The sequence below is a fragment of the Jaculus jaculus genome, chromosome 6 (assembly GCF_020740685.1).
Source record: "Jaculus jaculus isolate mJacJac1 chromosome 6, mJacJac1.mat.Y.cur, whole genome shotgun sequence".
NCBI classification, from domain to species: Eukaryota; Metazoa; Chordata; class Mammalia; order Rodentia; family Dipodidae; genus Jaculus; species Jaculus jaculus.
Window position 1 is genome coordinate 145,366,472 of NC_059107.1, and position 15,612 is coordinate 145,382,083.

Below are 15,612 nucleotides of genomic sequence, written 5' to 3' on the forward strand. Positions count from 1 at the left end.
ACCTGGTTTCATAAAGGAGCTGAAGGGCAGGAGGAAGAAGAGAAATCTACAGAGTCCTCAGATCTGTTTAACCCAGAATGCTAACTCTTGTGCACTTTTCCCCAGTCTCAAGAGTTGGCTGCATGTAGTTGGCCCAGCATCTTTCTAAATTGCTTGCCTCTGATGAAAGACCCATTTCATCAGGGTAAGTGGCACAGAGGGGGTGCCATCTTCCCAGAAGTGCTCATAGGATTGGCTGACGATTCTAACATAGGCTGATTTCCAGAGCTTAAAAATGTTCCTCAGACAGCCTTTTTTAATACTTCATCAGTCCACAAATGAGTAAAGAAAACCAGGAGAGACCCCTAGATGATTTGCTTGGGAGTCTATGAAAAAAAAATCAGGTGTAAATTTCTTTTGGCTGGAGACAGTCAGAGAAATCTCCAGAAAAAAAGTCAGTCCTACAACTTGTCAAACGATTTCAGATTTTCCAGGAACACACTCTAGTAAGTCATTATAAAGCAGTTCTACCAAAGTTGACATTGGAGAGAGTGACCAGAGAATCAGAATAATGTAATATAATAATAGTCTACATTATGATTTTAGGTATACTTGAAAAAACCCAAATACACCCAAAGGCCATATACCATATACCATGGAGACAGACAAGGAATCACTTTCGTTTGTAAAACTTTCTCAGCAAGTGAGTAAATTGTTGTCTCAAGTAAGTTTGTTGGAATGTGCTTCAGATGAAGCCTCTCATGATCATTTCCACTCATCAGACCACTGACGTAGGCATGGTTAATACCTGCTAAGTGGAAGAATGCTGCCAGGATCAGGAAACAAAATCAACAATGTCTCCTACTTCTGTCATGAATTAGCTGTGTGACACTGGATATATCACTTCTCTCTTGGATTTCAGTCTAGATATTGACAAGATTGTTTTCCAAAAAGCTCTCAGCTGGTAGCAATCTTCAATTTTATTTTCTTTCAAGAATCAAGTAGTCTTAAAAGGGAGATAGAGGAATGTAGTTAATCAATAATCAGGTTCAGGTTCTTGGGTGTCTTCCCAAGGATTTTAGCATGTCTTTTTTTTTTTTTTTTTTTAAGGAAATCCTTGTTCCTGCAGAATGCCTGAGCATTTAAAGCAAAAGGTTTTAATTTAAAAGACTGTGTGGTCTCTGCTGGTTGCACAATTTTCCTTTGTATCCATGCTTCTGCTGATCAAATATTGCAAAGCCATTAATTACCACAGGACAAATGCTGAAGGCCACGTGCAAAGGCTCTGGTGAATTACATAAAGCAATAGGCCAGATGTAAAGTAACTGAAGGGTTTTTCTTGGTATTTAAGGTTCAGTGAAAAACTAAGAGGAGCAGCTATGCCAAGAATGAAAACCTAGAGCTTGCCAAGTGCTTCTTTAAGTGGCTCTAGCCAATGTGAGACTAAACAATGCATTAAACAGGCATACAGCTTGCTACAGTTAGGGAACTGCATGTCAAATAACAGCTCTTTGCTATGTTTTAAACATGATCTCACATATAGATAAAGACAAACAAACCCCAGTGTTGTCATCTCCTTAGGCTAACAGCTAATAAGGGGTTTGAACTTTCCAGGCAACCAAAAGTAATTCTTTGGAATGTGAGAGCTTCTTGATCTTCCACGGCGAGGTGGAGGGCAGAACAGTGGCAGGGTAGCAGCTCAGTGCCAAATGTGATTTTTTTTTTTTTTTTTTTTGCCACCATGATTATCAGAGATGTCTGGCAACATAAAAGAATGAAGCCTCGGTAGCTGTCACTGGCAACAATGGAAGATCTTTTTGAGAGAGACCTTGTGCCTGTTCTCAGTGTGTCTGGTTCTTTGGTGTGGGCTATGAAATCAGAAGCAAGGCTTCTGTAGAGATGAGGCCGGTTCTGATGGAGTGTCTGAAGAATGCTGGCGTGACACATGATCAACAGAGAAGGTATTCAGAACACCACTGGAGCTACAGAAGGCCAAAAGCCATCTCTTGGATTCAAAATGTCTAACCCACTAGCCACTAAGGGTAGCGGATATTCTGATACCATGGTCTTCAAACAACTGTTCAAGTGATGCTGTATAGGTGGAAAACATGCATCTCAAAGCCCTGGCTCTTTTCATGACTTCTCTCATGGTCATGCTGGGATGTCTCTTACTGCTCGCTGCCAGCACTGTGTGCCTCACAACCACCTACACTTACACCATTCTGCAGTACCCCAGAGAGATGCCTGCTCCCATTAAACAGCCCTTTAGTAGTACTTTATAAAAAAAAAAAAAGAAAGAAAACTAAAAGTTTCAAGAAATGAGACGTGAGGGATGGAGACGTGGCTTAGTGGTTAAGGTGCCAAAGGACCTAAGCTCAATTCCCCAGAACTCATGTAATCCAGACGCACGAGGTGGCACATGCGCCTGAAGTTCATTGGCAGTTGCTGGATGCCCTGGTGCGCCCATTCTCTCTCTGTCTACATCTCACTCTCTCTCTTTCTCTCTCAAATACATAAATAAAATATAAAAATAATTTTTAAAAAGAAATGAAACATGAGTTTTTCTGACAAAGGAAAAACTTAACATTGGGAAGAACCAAGGGTTCAAGATGGCTGCTTTCCTGTGCTCACAAGGCAAGACTGTGTTCTGTCTTAGGGGGTCCTTCCCATGAAGGCTTTTGCACAGCAGTCACCTCCAATCAAAGAAGACCTTTCTTTTGTCCTATGAGGAACTCCTCTTAGACTTTTCTCAATTATCCTAGAAGATAAAACACAGGATCATTACATTACAGGGACAACTTTCCTATCCTATGTGTCTTTTCAAAGACATACTCAAAACCAAGTATGTCAGCATACGATTCCTGCTCCTTATTTCTCGGAGGAGCTCTGTGATTTTCAGAACATTTTCCTATGCTGTAAGGCTTGGGCTTCTAAACAATCCAAGTGATCAAATGAGTACACGTTGTGGAGATGAGAAACTGTGGTTGGCGTTCTGGATCCATCTAGTGAGATAAATTACAGAATCCCCATGTCTCACATTTGTGTGTGTGTGTGTGTGTATGAGAGAGAGAGAGAGAGAGCTGCATGTGTGTTCACATGTGTAAATGCATATGGGCACTTGAGTGTGTGAATGTGTATGGAGTCCAGACATTGATGGCAGGTGGTTTCCTCAATTACTCTTGACTTTACTGAGGCAGTGTCTCTCATCTGAACCCATAGCCCACCAGCTGGCTTTCCCCAGGAATCCACGTCTCCACTTTCCTAGGGCTGGGATTACAAACTGACCACTGTGCTCATCTAGCATTCTGGGCATCTGAATTCTGGTCCTCATATGAGTGTTGCAAGTACTTTAGCCATCGTATTTGACCATCAAAATGGGAGGAAAGACAAAGTGAGAGAGCCAGCACACTCAGACTTTAAAAATGAAATTGTGTAAGACAAACGTCATTTCTTATCATTAACACTCATACTACTAACAAAGTCATTACTATCAATAATAGTTCTTAGCAGATGCCTCAAGGAGAATAAGAAAAAGTATCATTAATTGGACTTTTCAGATATCTTACCCTGTGCAGTGGGTTCTGCAACTGGTTCCAAAGAGAATAAAAAAGTGTATTAGCTAATGTGTGTGGTGTATGGTCTAGGCAGTATTCTTAGCTAACATCCTAATCTATTCTTTCATTAAATCCTAATACCCAAACTGTAAAGTAAGTCCAATTTTATAGATAGGGACAATGATGATAAATGTGGTTAAGTGGCTGGTTCATGATTAGTCACCAAGTAAGTTTTAGAGCAGAGGCTCAATCCTGGATTCTTGGCAAAAGACAGCACACTTTTGGTCTTGAGCCATTACTTCTCCTGTTAATACTTCTCTATCACAAAGAAGATGTACTTAAAATGTACTAGCACGTCATAACATGTAAAATAATTTTCCAATTTTATACAGACACCATCCTTTCTCTAGCTACACAGACAAGTCCACTTGGATACATTTAAAGAGTAGTAGCAAGCATTCGGGGGTCAATATAAACACCCCGGGCTTTTCTTTAACAATATCTGTGGCCTATTAGCTTTTTGGTACTAATGAGGCCAGGGTCATAAGGTCAAACGCCACATGTACCAGTTAGCTTCAAAGTGAATAGCTTTTCCATAGCCAGCAATACCTTTGACTGGCTCTCATACAAATACCTGCCTGGTAGTCCGAGGGATGTCATGCAAAGGACGGAGCTCAGATCTGCCCTGGTTCAAAGCAATGCTCTTGATGGGTGAGGGTGTATTTGAATGCTCCAAACTGTACACTCCTTTTATTGGCAAGGTTATAACTAATAGGCTGGGAAGAGGCTTTGAGTAGAAAATTAGAATCCTATTTGCCTCCTCTCATTTAATAAGTTCTGTTCTAGACAAACATACTTGTCCTAACAATCAAGAGTGTGGCAAGGTGTAGAGATGATAACCATCATGCAATCATTCCCAGTACAGAAAACTGGCAGTCTGTTTTCATGAGGTTTGCACTCCTTTGGGTTCATGGCCTGAGTTTGTTATGTGATCATGTCTGAGTTTCTAGCCCATCCCTGAAGAGTTGAAGCAAAGAACATTGGCTCATCCTTCTTGAAGCCAGTGAATCGCCCATCTTTGGGAATGAACAGAAAAGACATCAAGAAGATAAAGAGAGCTAAGGTTCTTTGGTCACTAGTTAAAATCCCAGCTTCTCCTTTCTTGAATAGCACCAAATGCTTGTTAATTGCAACCTAGACTATAAGCCTGTTAAAGTTAGAAGAGGTCATTTACTTTAACAAAATCCCCTTGTTTTATAGACAAGGACATTTCAGTCCAGGAAGTTTAAATGTCTGCCAAAAGTCCTACAACTAATGAATGACAGGTTTGGGAGCAGTTTTCTGAGCTCTGTATATCAAAGGAAAGAAGCCTGAGTTAATAATAATAACCTAAATCTAGCAAGGTTTATGTAATCAATAACAATGAAAGTTAATTGCAAAGTTTCACTTGAACTCTTTAAAAACAGTATGTTTTAACACATGAAGAATGCCCTTCATTTATTCAGATCTGTTCTTAATAACCATGCATTGGAGAGATGTTTTAGAAAAGCCATAAATCTGGGGTAGCTGAAAGGGTATCCAACTTGCTTTTCTAATTGATTCACTTCTCCTTTTCCCCAGACTGCCCGAGGTAAGCATATACAGTTTATTTAAGGGACTGTTTATAGACTCTTAAAACTAAAAAGGACCCCAGAACCTTTCTTTCTTTTGGTGGTTCTTAATTGAAACCATCCAAGATGGTTGGTTGTCCATCAATTTTTTTCTTAATATCTCTGAGGAGAATAATTCCAGAAGCTCCTAAAAAGTGCATTAAAATGGTTAGTCATTGAAACCTGTCAAAAATGATACCTATGGCAAACTTAGCTTCTCTCATTTCATTTTACTCATTGCTGTGTTTCTGGTCAAGTGAGGTCAGAATCGGACATTTTTCCATGAGGGTTCCATTGGACTGGTAAGATAACAGCTAGCTTTTTTCCAATGTACTTTCACTTCCATAATGCCCACATTTTCCTCACAGGACTAAGGACAGCCTGGCTGGCTGACATGCCCTCTTACTATGATGCATTAGGAAGAATCAGTAATTAGCTCTTCATGGGATCCTGCATTGCATAAAATATCTGGGGAAGCTGCATTAATTATAGATGAACTGTTCTACTTATGCCGGGAAGATGTTCACAAAACAGATCATCTAGAAGGTTGGCTCTACTGAGCTTCCGTGGAACATGGGCTTGAGGGGAATATGAGCTCATTCTCAGAATTGGGTCAATCTATACAAAGAAAGTATCACAAAATTTTTTATTTGGAACAGTTCTAATAGGATTCAAAAATTCCCCTTGTTAAATATTCTGTATTGACCAGAGAAAGAGAGAGAGAGAGAGAGAGAGAGAGAGAGAGAGAGAGAGAGAGAGAGAGAGAGAGGCAGGCAAATTTCTTTTAGGTGTTCAAATTTCAAACTAAGATCAGAAACTGTATTTCACTACAAGAAAAATCTATATTTCCAAGGTAGAGCTGAAGCTGCTTAAAATTAAAGGCAAAGCCACAATGAAACTTGGAAAGTAAGAGTGAAGAACCCTAAATGTCAACTAACAAGGTGCAGAAATGTGGAAGAGCACTCCCATCTAAGTAGCATTTAGAAGACTGTAAGTGCATAGCGCTCACTTCTCCACACACAGCAAATCTCAGGGAATGAAAAGAAAACAATAAACTTTGTTGACAATGGTTAATGCCTATAAGAATAACTGGCTCATGCACAAAAACAGACCATTAATGTAGCTTAGGGATGACCAAAATATAGTTCTAAGTTAATACAAAGTATTTTTAAGTATGAAGTGAGAGGTATATCTCCAAGTATTTGACAACCATAGTTCTTGATGGTTCTTAAAAGTGAGATTCCCCCACAAGCAATTCCATTAGTTTCAACTGGATTCAACCCTGTCACCTCAAATAATAAATATTAGCAATGATTGTATCAGCCAGGCATTGGACTTCACATGAGCTTCAAAGGTAAAGATACCTAGCCTTGGGAGAGACTGCAGAGAGGACAAAAATGTCAGGTAGAGCCTGGCAAGGTGAAAACATAAATGAGACAACAGATTCAAAAACATTAAGAGCATAACTCCCTCCTCTGTGGAATACAGTTTCTGATTTTTTCTCTTATGACACTTATTTAATACTGCTCTGTGTACTTTTTCAAAAGCCTCCTAACTAGACTGTGAGTCTGCCAAAGGCAATACTAGTCAGTCTGTCCTTTATGTATAGGTATCCCATTCATGCCTACGACTGGTGCTTACACTTAATACATGCTCCATCTGTGTTTTGAAGTCAACTGAAAGAATAACTCACTCCTCTCAGGCAAAGAGGATTGAAGAGTTGACCAACAATCTAACAAGAATACCTTTGTGCATGCAGAACTCTACCAGGCAGAGGAATAACCCAAGCTGTGGGATTTCATAAGGCAGAACACATCACAAGAACCCTCCATGACAGAAAGCACAGTAAAGTGATGTACATAACTGTATGCAAAACTACAGTGGGGAGCACCCAGAGTTGCTATATGAAAACTTTTCATGTGACGTTATTAAGACATCATTGGAGCATATAAACAAATAAAATTTTGCCATTGTAGTGACAGAATACAAGGTGCTTTTAAGTGCTTTGAAACTGATTTCTACAGTCCTTCTCCAATACTCAAGTGTCTGTGTGAACCTGAGCATGTATCTTGAATTACTTAGGACTAAGTCATTCTTTCCATTTTTATTTTTCATTGTGTGATGCACACAACACAGGCTGAGAATGATCCAGTTCCTATGTACCATTCATGGGACTCCTAGAACACATCAAGATGAGCGTCACAGTCCAGTTGGTTCTTACACAGAGGTATTGCCGGTTTAGAAACTTCCTGCTCAACTGGGCTGAGGGGGCTTGTGCATGTCAGATGGATTACAATGACTTCACAAATCAATAATATTCTTGAACATAGTAAGTGACACCACTTAGTTATTTCAAAAGGAGTTTGGGGATCAGTGGCAGCAAATTCTAGAAGAGTAACAACCCGCTGATGGGCATGTTGATCCCCCATGCTACCTTTCACAGGAAGTTTTTAGAGGTCAAGCAAGTCTGCCATTGTAAAAGTGCACACCCAAGGCAATCCATCATTTGCCCTGCGACAGATAACTGGATTTTATTGTCAGAAGAAGAAATGGATTTGCTCCATTAAAGCTCAGGCAGGAAGCACAGAGTTGAAAATTTGGCCATTGAAGTAGTCAAAAGGGCTTTTGAGTCTCTGTCACTTATCATTATTCTCTGCCAAATCCCTGGTAAATCCAGATCACCAGGCTCCCATAGCAGCTCCAGTTCTCATGTCCAAACTGGCATGTACACACTCTCACCCAGTCTTACACTAACACACACGCGCACACACATGCACACACGCACACACATGCACACACGTGGACACAGCACTCACCTCAACCCCAACCCTTACCACTTGCAACATTTGGGAAACCGGTGAGAGAGACATCAAGTGTGTGAGTCAGCCCAGGACCTTTGCGAAGCTCTGTGGGTAACTGAGGTAAGCTGTCTGCATTTGAGTGATAGGAAACTTTGCAGATGATTCATGCTTCCTGGAACTCTCTAAACTTTCAGAGAAATGCAGAGTGAGCATCTGGCTTGAAAATGTTTACTGTGCTGTGAGACAGGTGCCTGTGAGGTAGTGTCCTTCTAGAGGTCAGCTCCCTTGGGGACCACTGCCTGGTTGAGGTTGACTAGTTGCAGACCCTGATTCTTGATGCCACTGTCTACTTCTGAGAGACTGTTGACTTCCTAATTGTCCGAGACCTGCATATGAGATCAGTGACTCTGCACCTGTCAAGGACCCTTGTTTTGGATGGTGATATCATCACTGGAGAACCCCAGAGAAGAGTCATAGCACAGGAGAGTAATGACAAAAATATCCAAGGTCAATTTGCATAGAGGACGAAGTTGGCACAAAATTTCAGTTTGTGTTTAGGGAAAGCCTATGTATTTATAAACATGTCTGGTCAAATTTCACCTTTCATTCTTTCATGGTGTCTTTAGCTTGATTAGAGACATTAAGTTGTGCCCTTTCTTCTGTTCCCAAGTCTGCACAAGTGGAGAATCCTGACCCTAAATTACATAGTGTTTTGAGCAGTCCTACATGCCTTCTATCTAGTTATATATGCACCTAAGTGTCTCAAACACCTTTAATACCCCAGAGTCATTCTTTCCTATCCCTTCATTGAAAGGAATAAGAGCACGAGGAAAGTATACCATAAAAGCTGTTCCCTCACAGGAAGCAGTAAAAGGCAAACTGTTAAGAAGTATAACTGCACCCCAAGTCTCCAAAACCTGCCAGAAGACCCACTGAGAGGCTGTGTTCCTTTAAGATGAGGGATCTCAGAGGCGGAGGATGGCTGCCAGCCATGGGCAGTCATTCAGTTACTCATACTCTCTCTGCAGTTGTAAATCCACAGAACTATAGGATTCAGACTTGTAGTGTGGGGAGGTACTTACTGAAATAAAAGCCCCTGTCTCCGCACACAAACTGAAGGGCGTCCACCAGCTCAGCCCCACAGAGCGTCTCTGGTCCAGCAGAGGTGGTGCTGGTGAAGGTGAGCAAGCAGAGGGCCAGGTAGAAGAGGTGTGAAGAAGACATGATGTGGATCTTCACCTGCAGAGAAAAGAGAAGGAGGGTCAAGGGTCCTCTAGGTCCCTGTAAGGCAACTGGAATGGGACAGGGGCACACTGACTCTCAGATTCTCTTGTTGTAATTCCTCAGAGCTCTCTGGAACAGAGGAGCCATAAAGGGACCACTGTAGGTCCTGGGCTGAGCTGGTCTTGGCACTAAAAAACCTGTGCCCTTTCTACTGGATCTTTGGAGAAGCCCACTTGAAATGCTTCTGTATGGGCTCCTGTTACAAATAAATAGGATATTGGAGCTACAAACATTTACTAGGTAAACCAAAGATGCCAAGATGACAGTGGGATGCCATACCTCTTTGAAGGAGCCTTTTGAATTCTCAAAAAGGTTGAATTGTGCTTAGTACATCTTTAGAGCCAAATATGTTTTGTTAATTTAAATTCTCTAAAAATTGGCCATCCACAGATGGCATATACATTCATTATATTCATTATTGATCAGAATATTAACTTTCCCAAGACATCATTCTCTGGTTACTGATTAATAAGATTTTACTGTGGTAACAAAGGGACTTGTAAAAATATATTGTTATAGCTTTTTGTTTGAGAGAAAAAGGAGAGAGAGAAAGAGAGAGATAGCAGAAGAGAGAGACAGAGAGAGAGAGACAGAGACAGACACACACATATAGATTTCTTACCTTAGACTATCAGCAGTTAACACACCATATGTGGAAGAAAAACAAACAAACCCAAACCAGAAAAAAACATAAGGATTAAGAATTTAATTACTCTATGCTAAGGTAGGGGCAGAGAGGAAGGTACCTACCTTCCCTTATTCATAATAAGGGTCATAATATAACAAAAGGCAAATAAACAAGAGAAAGGCATAACACATTTTATTTGGTCAAAGTTTTATGTGGTGTGAGAGCTTTTGGAATGATGACCCAAAGCCAGAGAAAACTATCAGGTTTATTGTCATGATTTAGGTCAATGGGGCATGGATATAGCTCCATAGAGATGTGGTTGGACAAGAGAGCTATAATTTAATACTAGTAGAGTGGGGTGGGGGAACCTAGTAAGTTGTCTCCCCTAATTCTTCTCTCCCAATAGAACATTCCTAAGCCCTGGCTATAGGACAGCCCCCTTCCTAAAAAAAGGGCCCAGTGACCTACCCTCACACAAAGTAATAGAATTCTTTGGGGCAGCTCTGCCACAGAAAGGCAGGGTAAAGTTAGAGTCAGATCTCTGGGTTCCCATGACTGCCCTGGGAGAGAATGGCAAGCAGGGAGGAGGGTGTGAAAAGGTCAGAGACAGAGGCTTTTAATTGTTCAGCAGGTCAGAGTCATACTTTTCTGAGCCCCAACAAGCTCCTCTTAAATTTTGGAGCCCCTCTTCTCAAGTCTACTATCAAAGCAACACATGCAAAGGGTCCCTTTCAATGCGCAGGACACCCGGGTAGCACTTTCACCCTTCTTTTTTGAGTCACTGGAGTTCTTACTTCATTTCTTGGAGGCATTTGCCTGTCACTGGTTCCAAGGGACCCCTGGTTAGCATGACTTAGTCAATGATCCACAGCCAAATGGTGTCCCTGCCAAAGGCAGGATTCCTGTGGCTCAAGTCCTCTAAAAAGCAGACAAGAGCTAAACTGACCATTATGTTTTGCAATATGTTGCTTGTGACATCAAGATATGATTTCACCTAGGAAAGCCACCAAGGTGAGGAGCTTCACTTCTTTCTCTTGCCTATGCTTTTGGCAGCATTGTCAAACCAGCAGAAGGTTAGGTGAGCCACCCTATGAAAAGGCTCATAGAGTTATGCTGCAAGCTATAATTTTTTTTTTTTTAAAGAGGCTTTCTTGAACCTCCCAGTAGGAGCAGGTCCAACCAATCCCATTCATTTTGTAGAAACATACTCAGACATTTAGTTTCTGGCCACCTTTTCTGTCTTACATGAACTCTCAACTTCTGAGGCCGTGCATCACTAGAAAAGTTTCATCCAACATTTTGAACAAGATTTCCACTTTTGTGCCCAGACCTTCAGTACAGTCATTGGAGGAGGGGACCTTAAACCCCTTTACACACACATGGTTAAGTATTTAGTTAATGCTTATGAAACAGCTGACTGAAAAACCACCTCAATCAAAAGGTTGTCAGAGTGGACATGAAATGAGGTAAGTCCCCAATTGAACACAGTGGAACCTTAGCCACTTTGCAGTTCTTCATCTCCACTCAGCCAGAGACATGGGGTCTGCTAGGAGTAAGTTATCACTGCTCCTTTTTCATAGTTATAAAACGTGTCATAGAGTATTTCCCCTCGATATTTGCAATGACAATCAATAAATCCTATCTAACTGGACTTCATGGCTCCTCATAAAATGGCAACCCCATAACTGGTCTTACAGAACATACCCCCCAAACTCTGGCAACAGGCCAATTCTAGAATGTATATGACTTCACCAAACCCATTTCTACATCTAGGTCTTTCTGGTGGAGTTGCCGACAGTGTTGAGGACTGAGCACCTGCCTCCAAATTCCTCAGTTTCTGTGATGTCTATGGGAAAAATATTGTTCAACCTTAGATTCTTCATGAAGTTAAACCCTCTTGAAATGTCACAAACTATATTTAATAGTTATTTTTGGTAAAGCACATTTAAGTGTAGCAAAAATTACACATCTCTAGAATCTAAGAACTGAAGATTAAAAAAAAAAATAGATTGTTCTTCTCCCCCTCCCCCACTGAAATACATTGGCAGATAAGTATTAGGATTTATACTTCTAGAACAAGATGGAACCTCTGGTGCATTTTCCTTTAGCTCAGGGAGCAGTCCAGCACACCCACAGAAAAGTCAGAGAAATTATCACATTATGTTCCTAAAGCAGAAAACAATAACAAACTTGCTCAGGAGTTAAAAGATTGCAGTAAGTGTCCCCATATGTTCACCATTTCCTTGGCCTCTTATTTGCTCAACCACAAAAGGAAAGACTAGAGAGAAAGGAAAGATGTGACAGAAAAGAAGAACCAGAAACAGAGAGAAAAAAATCAATCCAAAATTCAAAACATTGTTCCTCAAACATCATTCACAAATCCACATTTCAAAATGCTTTCTATCTGAAATAAATGGAATATCAATTGATTCCAGATGTCTGAGCTACAATGAAAATGCCCAGTAAAATTACAAGGGCAATAGTCATAAGAAAATACTCACTGTAGGTGTAATCATTTTTATTTTGTTTGTTCCAGGTCTTTTACAGCAGGTCAGGGTGGGTATTATGAGGCTAGTGTGAACAGAAAACTGAAGACTTAAAACATGTGCTGCTTTGTGGGTGGGGTTTGTGAGAGCATCTAGTTACATTTGGACACCCAGGCAGGTATGCTAGGAGCTTGGGTAAACTGCCTTTTGTCCATTCAAACAATGAGCAAATTGCACAGCTGACAGTGGAGTCCATTTCCCCCTCACCCCGCCCTCCACCCCCCAATCCCCAATCAAACCACCCATTTCCATTGTATGCCTATCATAGCTGCCTGGGACAGTGATTCAAGTCCCTGTCTGCTCCCTTCCCCCCTCACCCCCCTCCTCCACCAAAGCACTAGGAGATACCCTGAGATCCAGAGTACAACCAGCCTGTGAGCCCTGCTTCAGGCAGAACACCGTCAGTCATTGAATTACACTTGCAAGACCCTGCAGCGGCTCCCTCCAGACATTTCCTTCTGCCAGGGCAGGAAAAAGTTAACTACACCACTGCTAGCTCCGCTTCCGCAACATTCCGCGCACACAGCATGGAAAGTTCATTTGGAGACAATTTTCCAAACTTGTAATGAATGCCGAGATAACATTCCACAGCCTCTTTGAGGCTCATCAGACAGGGAGTCAGAAACCCAGCTGCCAGACCACACAGAGTACAGGAACCCTGACTTCATTCCTGTAAGGTGGCTGGGTCATTCCGGCATCTCAAGAGGTCAAAATTAGGTACCTGACAAGGTTCTACCCCTAACTCCCCAGCCACTTTCTTGGCTAAGAACAGTCCTAGTGGGAAAAGCAGCTATAGTCAGGGGCTGAGACCTTTTATGAATTGAGCCCTCCGGCAATTGCCTCCCAGGAGCCAGGGACGGTGGCTTAAAAGTTCTTGCATATTAAGAAAGAAACAAAGAAAAAAAAAGGAAGAAAGGAAAGAAAAACGTAAGTCTTGACAGATCAAATTTTGCCGAGAATGGACACTTGAACTGGGGCCAGTGAACTGAAACCGAGAACCGAGTGCATTGATAACAGCCGCCAAATTTACCTAAAGAGACTTTACCGTACCGATTATAAAATCAGAGCCTTACAATATGAAACTCCAAGTCCAAACTTTGCCCAGGAAAGTCCCCTTCCAAAGAGAAGAGCTGGACAAGCAGCTGCCAGAAACTTTTTGCTGTCCATCTACACTATGCATTTGTTTAACTTATCTGAGTAACGCAAAGGCAGTAAGTTCTCAAGCAGTTCTTTTTTTTCCCCTCTGAAGAGCAAATTAAACCTTCACTCTAAGTTTGACTCTCTGGGCATAAGTGCAGAGAATTCCCGGTCCCTGGCTCCAAAGACAATATTTAAAAGCTTTCCTAGATTCTAAAATGTAACTTCTCATCTGGGCATGCCTTGTAAATCAAGTCCTGACGAATGCCACACATACGTATATACATGCACACACGAACGTGGTTTAAAAAAGAAAACATTTGCACCTGCAAAAGAAAAAAAAATAACCCCCCAAGTTCTTATCCATGCTCTCCAGCCCTTAGCCCAAGGCAGGATATAAAGGAATCTCTGAAAATGACACTGTGCAAGCCTTGCAGAAGTGCAGGATTTAACATAAGTACCTTACAATAGTTTCTACTCGTACAAATATCTGTGCAAATGCATCCATCTCCCGGAGCTCGTTTTTCAGATCTCACAGAATTGCACATTCAGCAATTTATAAATAACTCCCAGTCCCGAAACAATGAAAATTTTAAATTGAATAACAATTCTAGACAGAAGAAAACACTATAACATTTAAACACAATTCCCCAATGACTTCAAAGAGTAAGAAATATTTACCTTCAAGAAATCACAAAAGCAGCACTTAAATAATTGAGTTGGAAGACTGCTGATTTTTCCCATTGCTTCTGAAGTACAAAGTCTGGAAATGAATTGGTTAGCAGGAATAATGAGGCAAAAAGAAATCCAGAGAGATGGGAGATGTTGAGAGCAATGTCACATTTCAATTTTGAGGACTTTATTCCATTGCGCAGGCTCTATCTGCTCTGAATTTAGCAGTGACAGTGAGATTTAGCAAACAGAAGAGGGATTTAGAGAAAATCCTCACATTTATCTACAAAACACAGACACTGGAGACAGGAAACAGCTGGGGGAACATTTGCCTTCTCTCTCTCTCCCTCTTCTGGCAAAGTTATCGACTAAGGACTTTTTTGGGCACGGTGACAAATAACATCATACCTTTGCTTTTAAAAACTAGAGCAGAGACGCGCTTTTTTTTTTTTCCCCCTTAAAAGAATGTGTATTAGTGACAGGGCAAGCAGACATTCAAATACTAACGCTGCCATAGAAAATAAGGATCTTTTCACATATTAACTTTGCCAGGCACGAAGACATCCGTGTCTGCTAATATACCTTACCAGAGTTAAAAAGACATAAATGGAATAGGGGAGCAGTTTTATATTTTAAAGCAAATGCAAAATTTATAAAAGAAGGCAAGAGGCAGAAAAGACCATCTCCAGGAAGCCCTGTGATGTTAACCCTGAAATCACTGGGGTAAAAGAGGTTGGAAGCCAGCACTAGGGTGACCCCTTGTCCCAGTTGCCAAGTCAGGGGAATGACCTCATTTCCTAAAACCTACAGAAGGGCAGGCGGCAGGGTTTGGCTCCCTTTAGGACACTGTCTCGTGCTTTGTGCAAAGAAAAAAAAAAAAAAACTATGCTGAGCTGTGAAATCAACTGAAAAATACAACAATCTTTTTCTTCATTTTTCTACTAGGCTGGTTGCCAGCCATCTCCTTAGCCCTAAGGAAAGAATACGCGAGGAGCACTCTACTTTCCTGTTGGTCAGGTTTTTCGGCACAACTTGAACCTGTGTGTGTGGGTATGTGTGTGTGTGTGTTTTCTTCCTCTAATTTTTGTGTATTCCAAATAACACCAGCTGGCTAGCAATACCCTCTCCAGGGTTATGATGTCATTCAAATCCCTCAACTGGGTGGTTGGCTGGCAACATGGTCCAAGCCAGCTGTTTTGCTATTTATAATGTATACTTGTCTTTGCTGTGGAGAATTACGTTCTGATCTTTTATTGATACAGTTTGTACCTATTTCTCTTTGGGTTTGCGAGGCAATAGATAAGAATGAGGATTATGAAATAAAGTTACAAAAGCCCAGATCAGACATTGCACTTTCCATGG

The 15,612-nt window shown here is 41.2% G+C and overlaps 1 protein-coding gene across 2 annotated transcripts in view; it reads right to left on the reverse strand.

Annotated features, from left to right (window-relative positions):
* Igf1 (insulin like growth factor 1) overlaps positions 1-14,622 on the reverse strand; it is an 83,510-nt gene extending 68,888 nt beyond the window's left edge. The window contains exons 1-2 of one of the 2 annotated variants that reach the window (XM_045151917.1): positions 14,260-14,622; positions 9,066-9,222 (exon numbers count right to left, since the gene is read on the reverse strand). In XM_045151917.1, coding sequence (XP_045007852.1) covers positions 9,066-9,222; positions 14,260-14,322 — 220 coding nt within the window. In that variant the 5' untranslated portion in view covers positions 14,323-14,622. The remainder of the gene's footprint in view (positions 1-9,065; positions 9,223-14,259) is intronic. The other variant, XM_045151918.1, reaches the window with a different exon arrangement.
* Between the last annotated feature and the right edge of the window lie 990 nt (positions 14,623-15,612).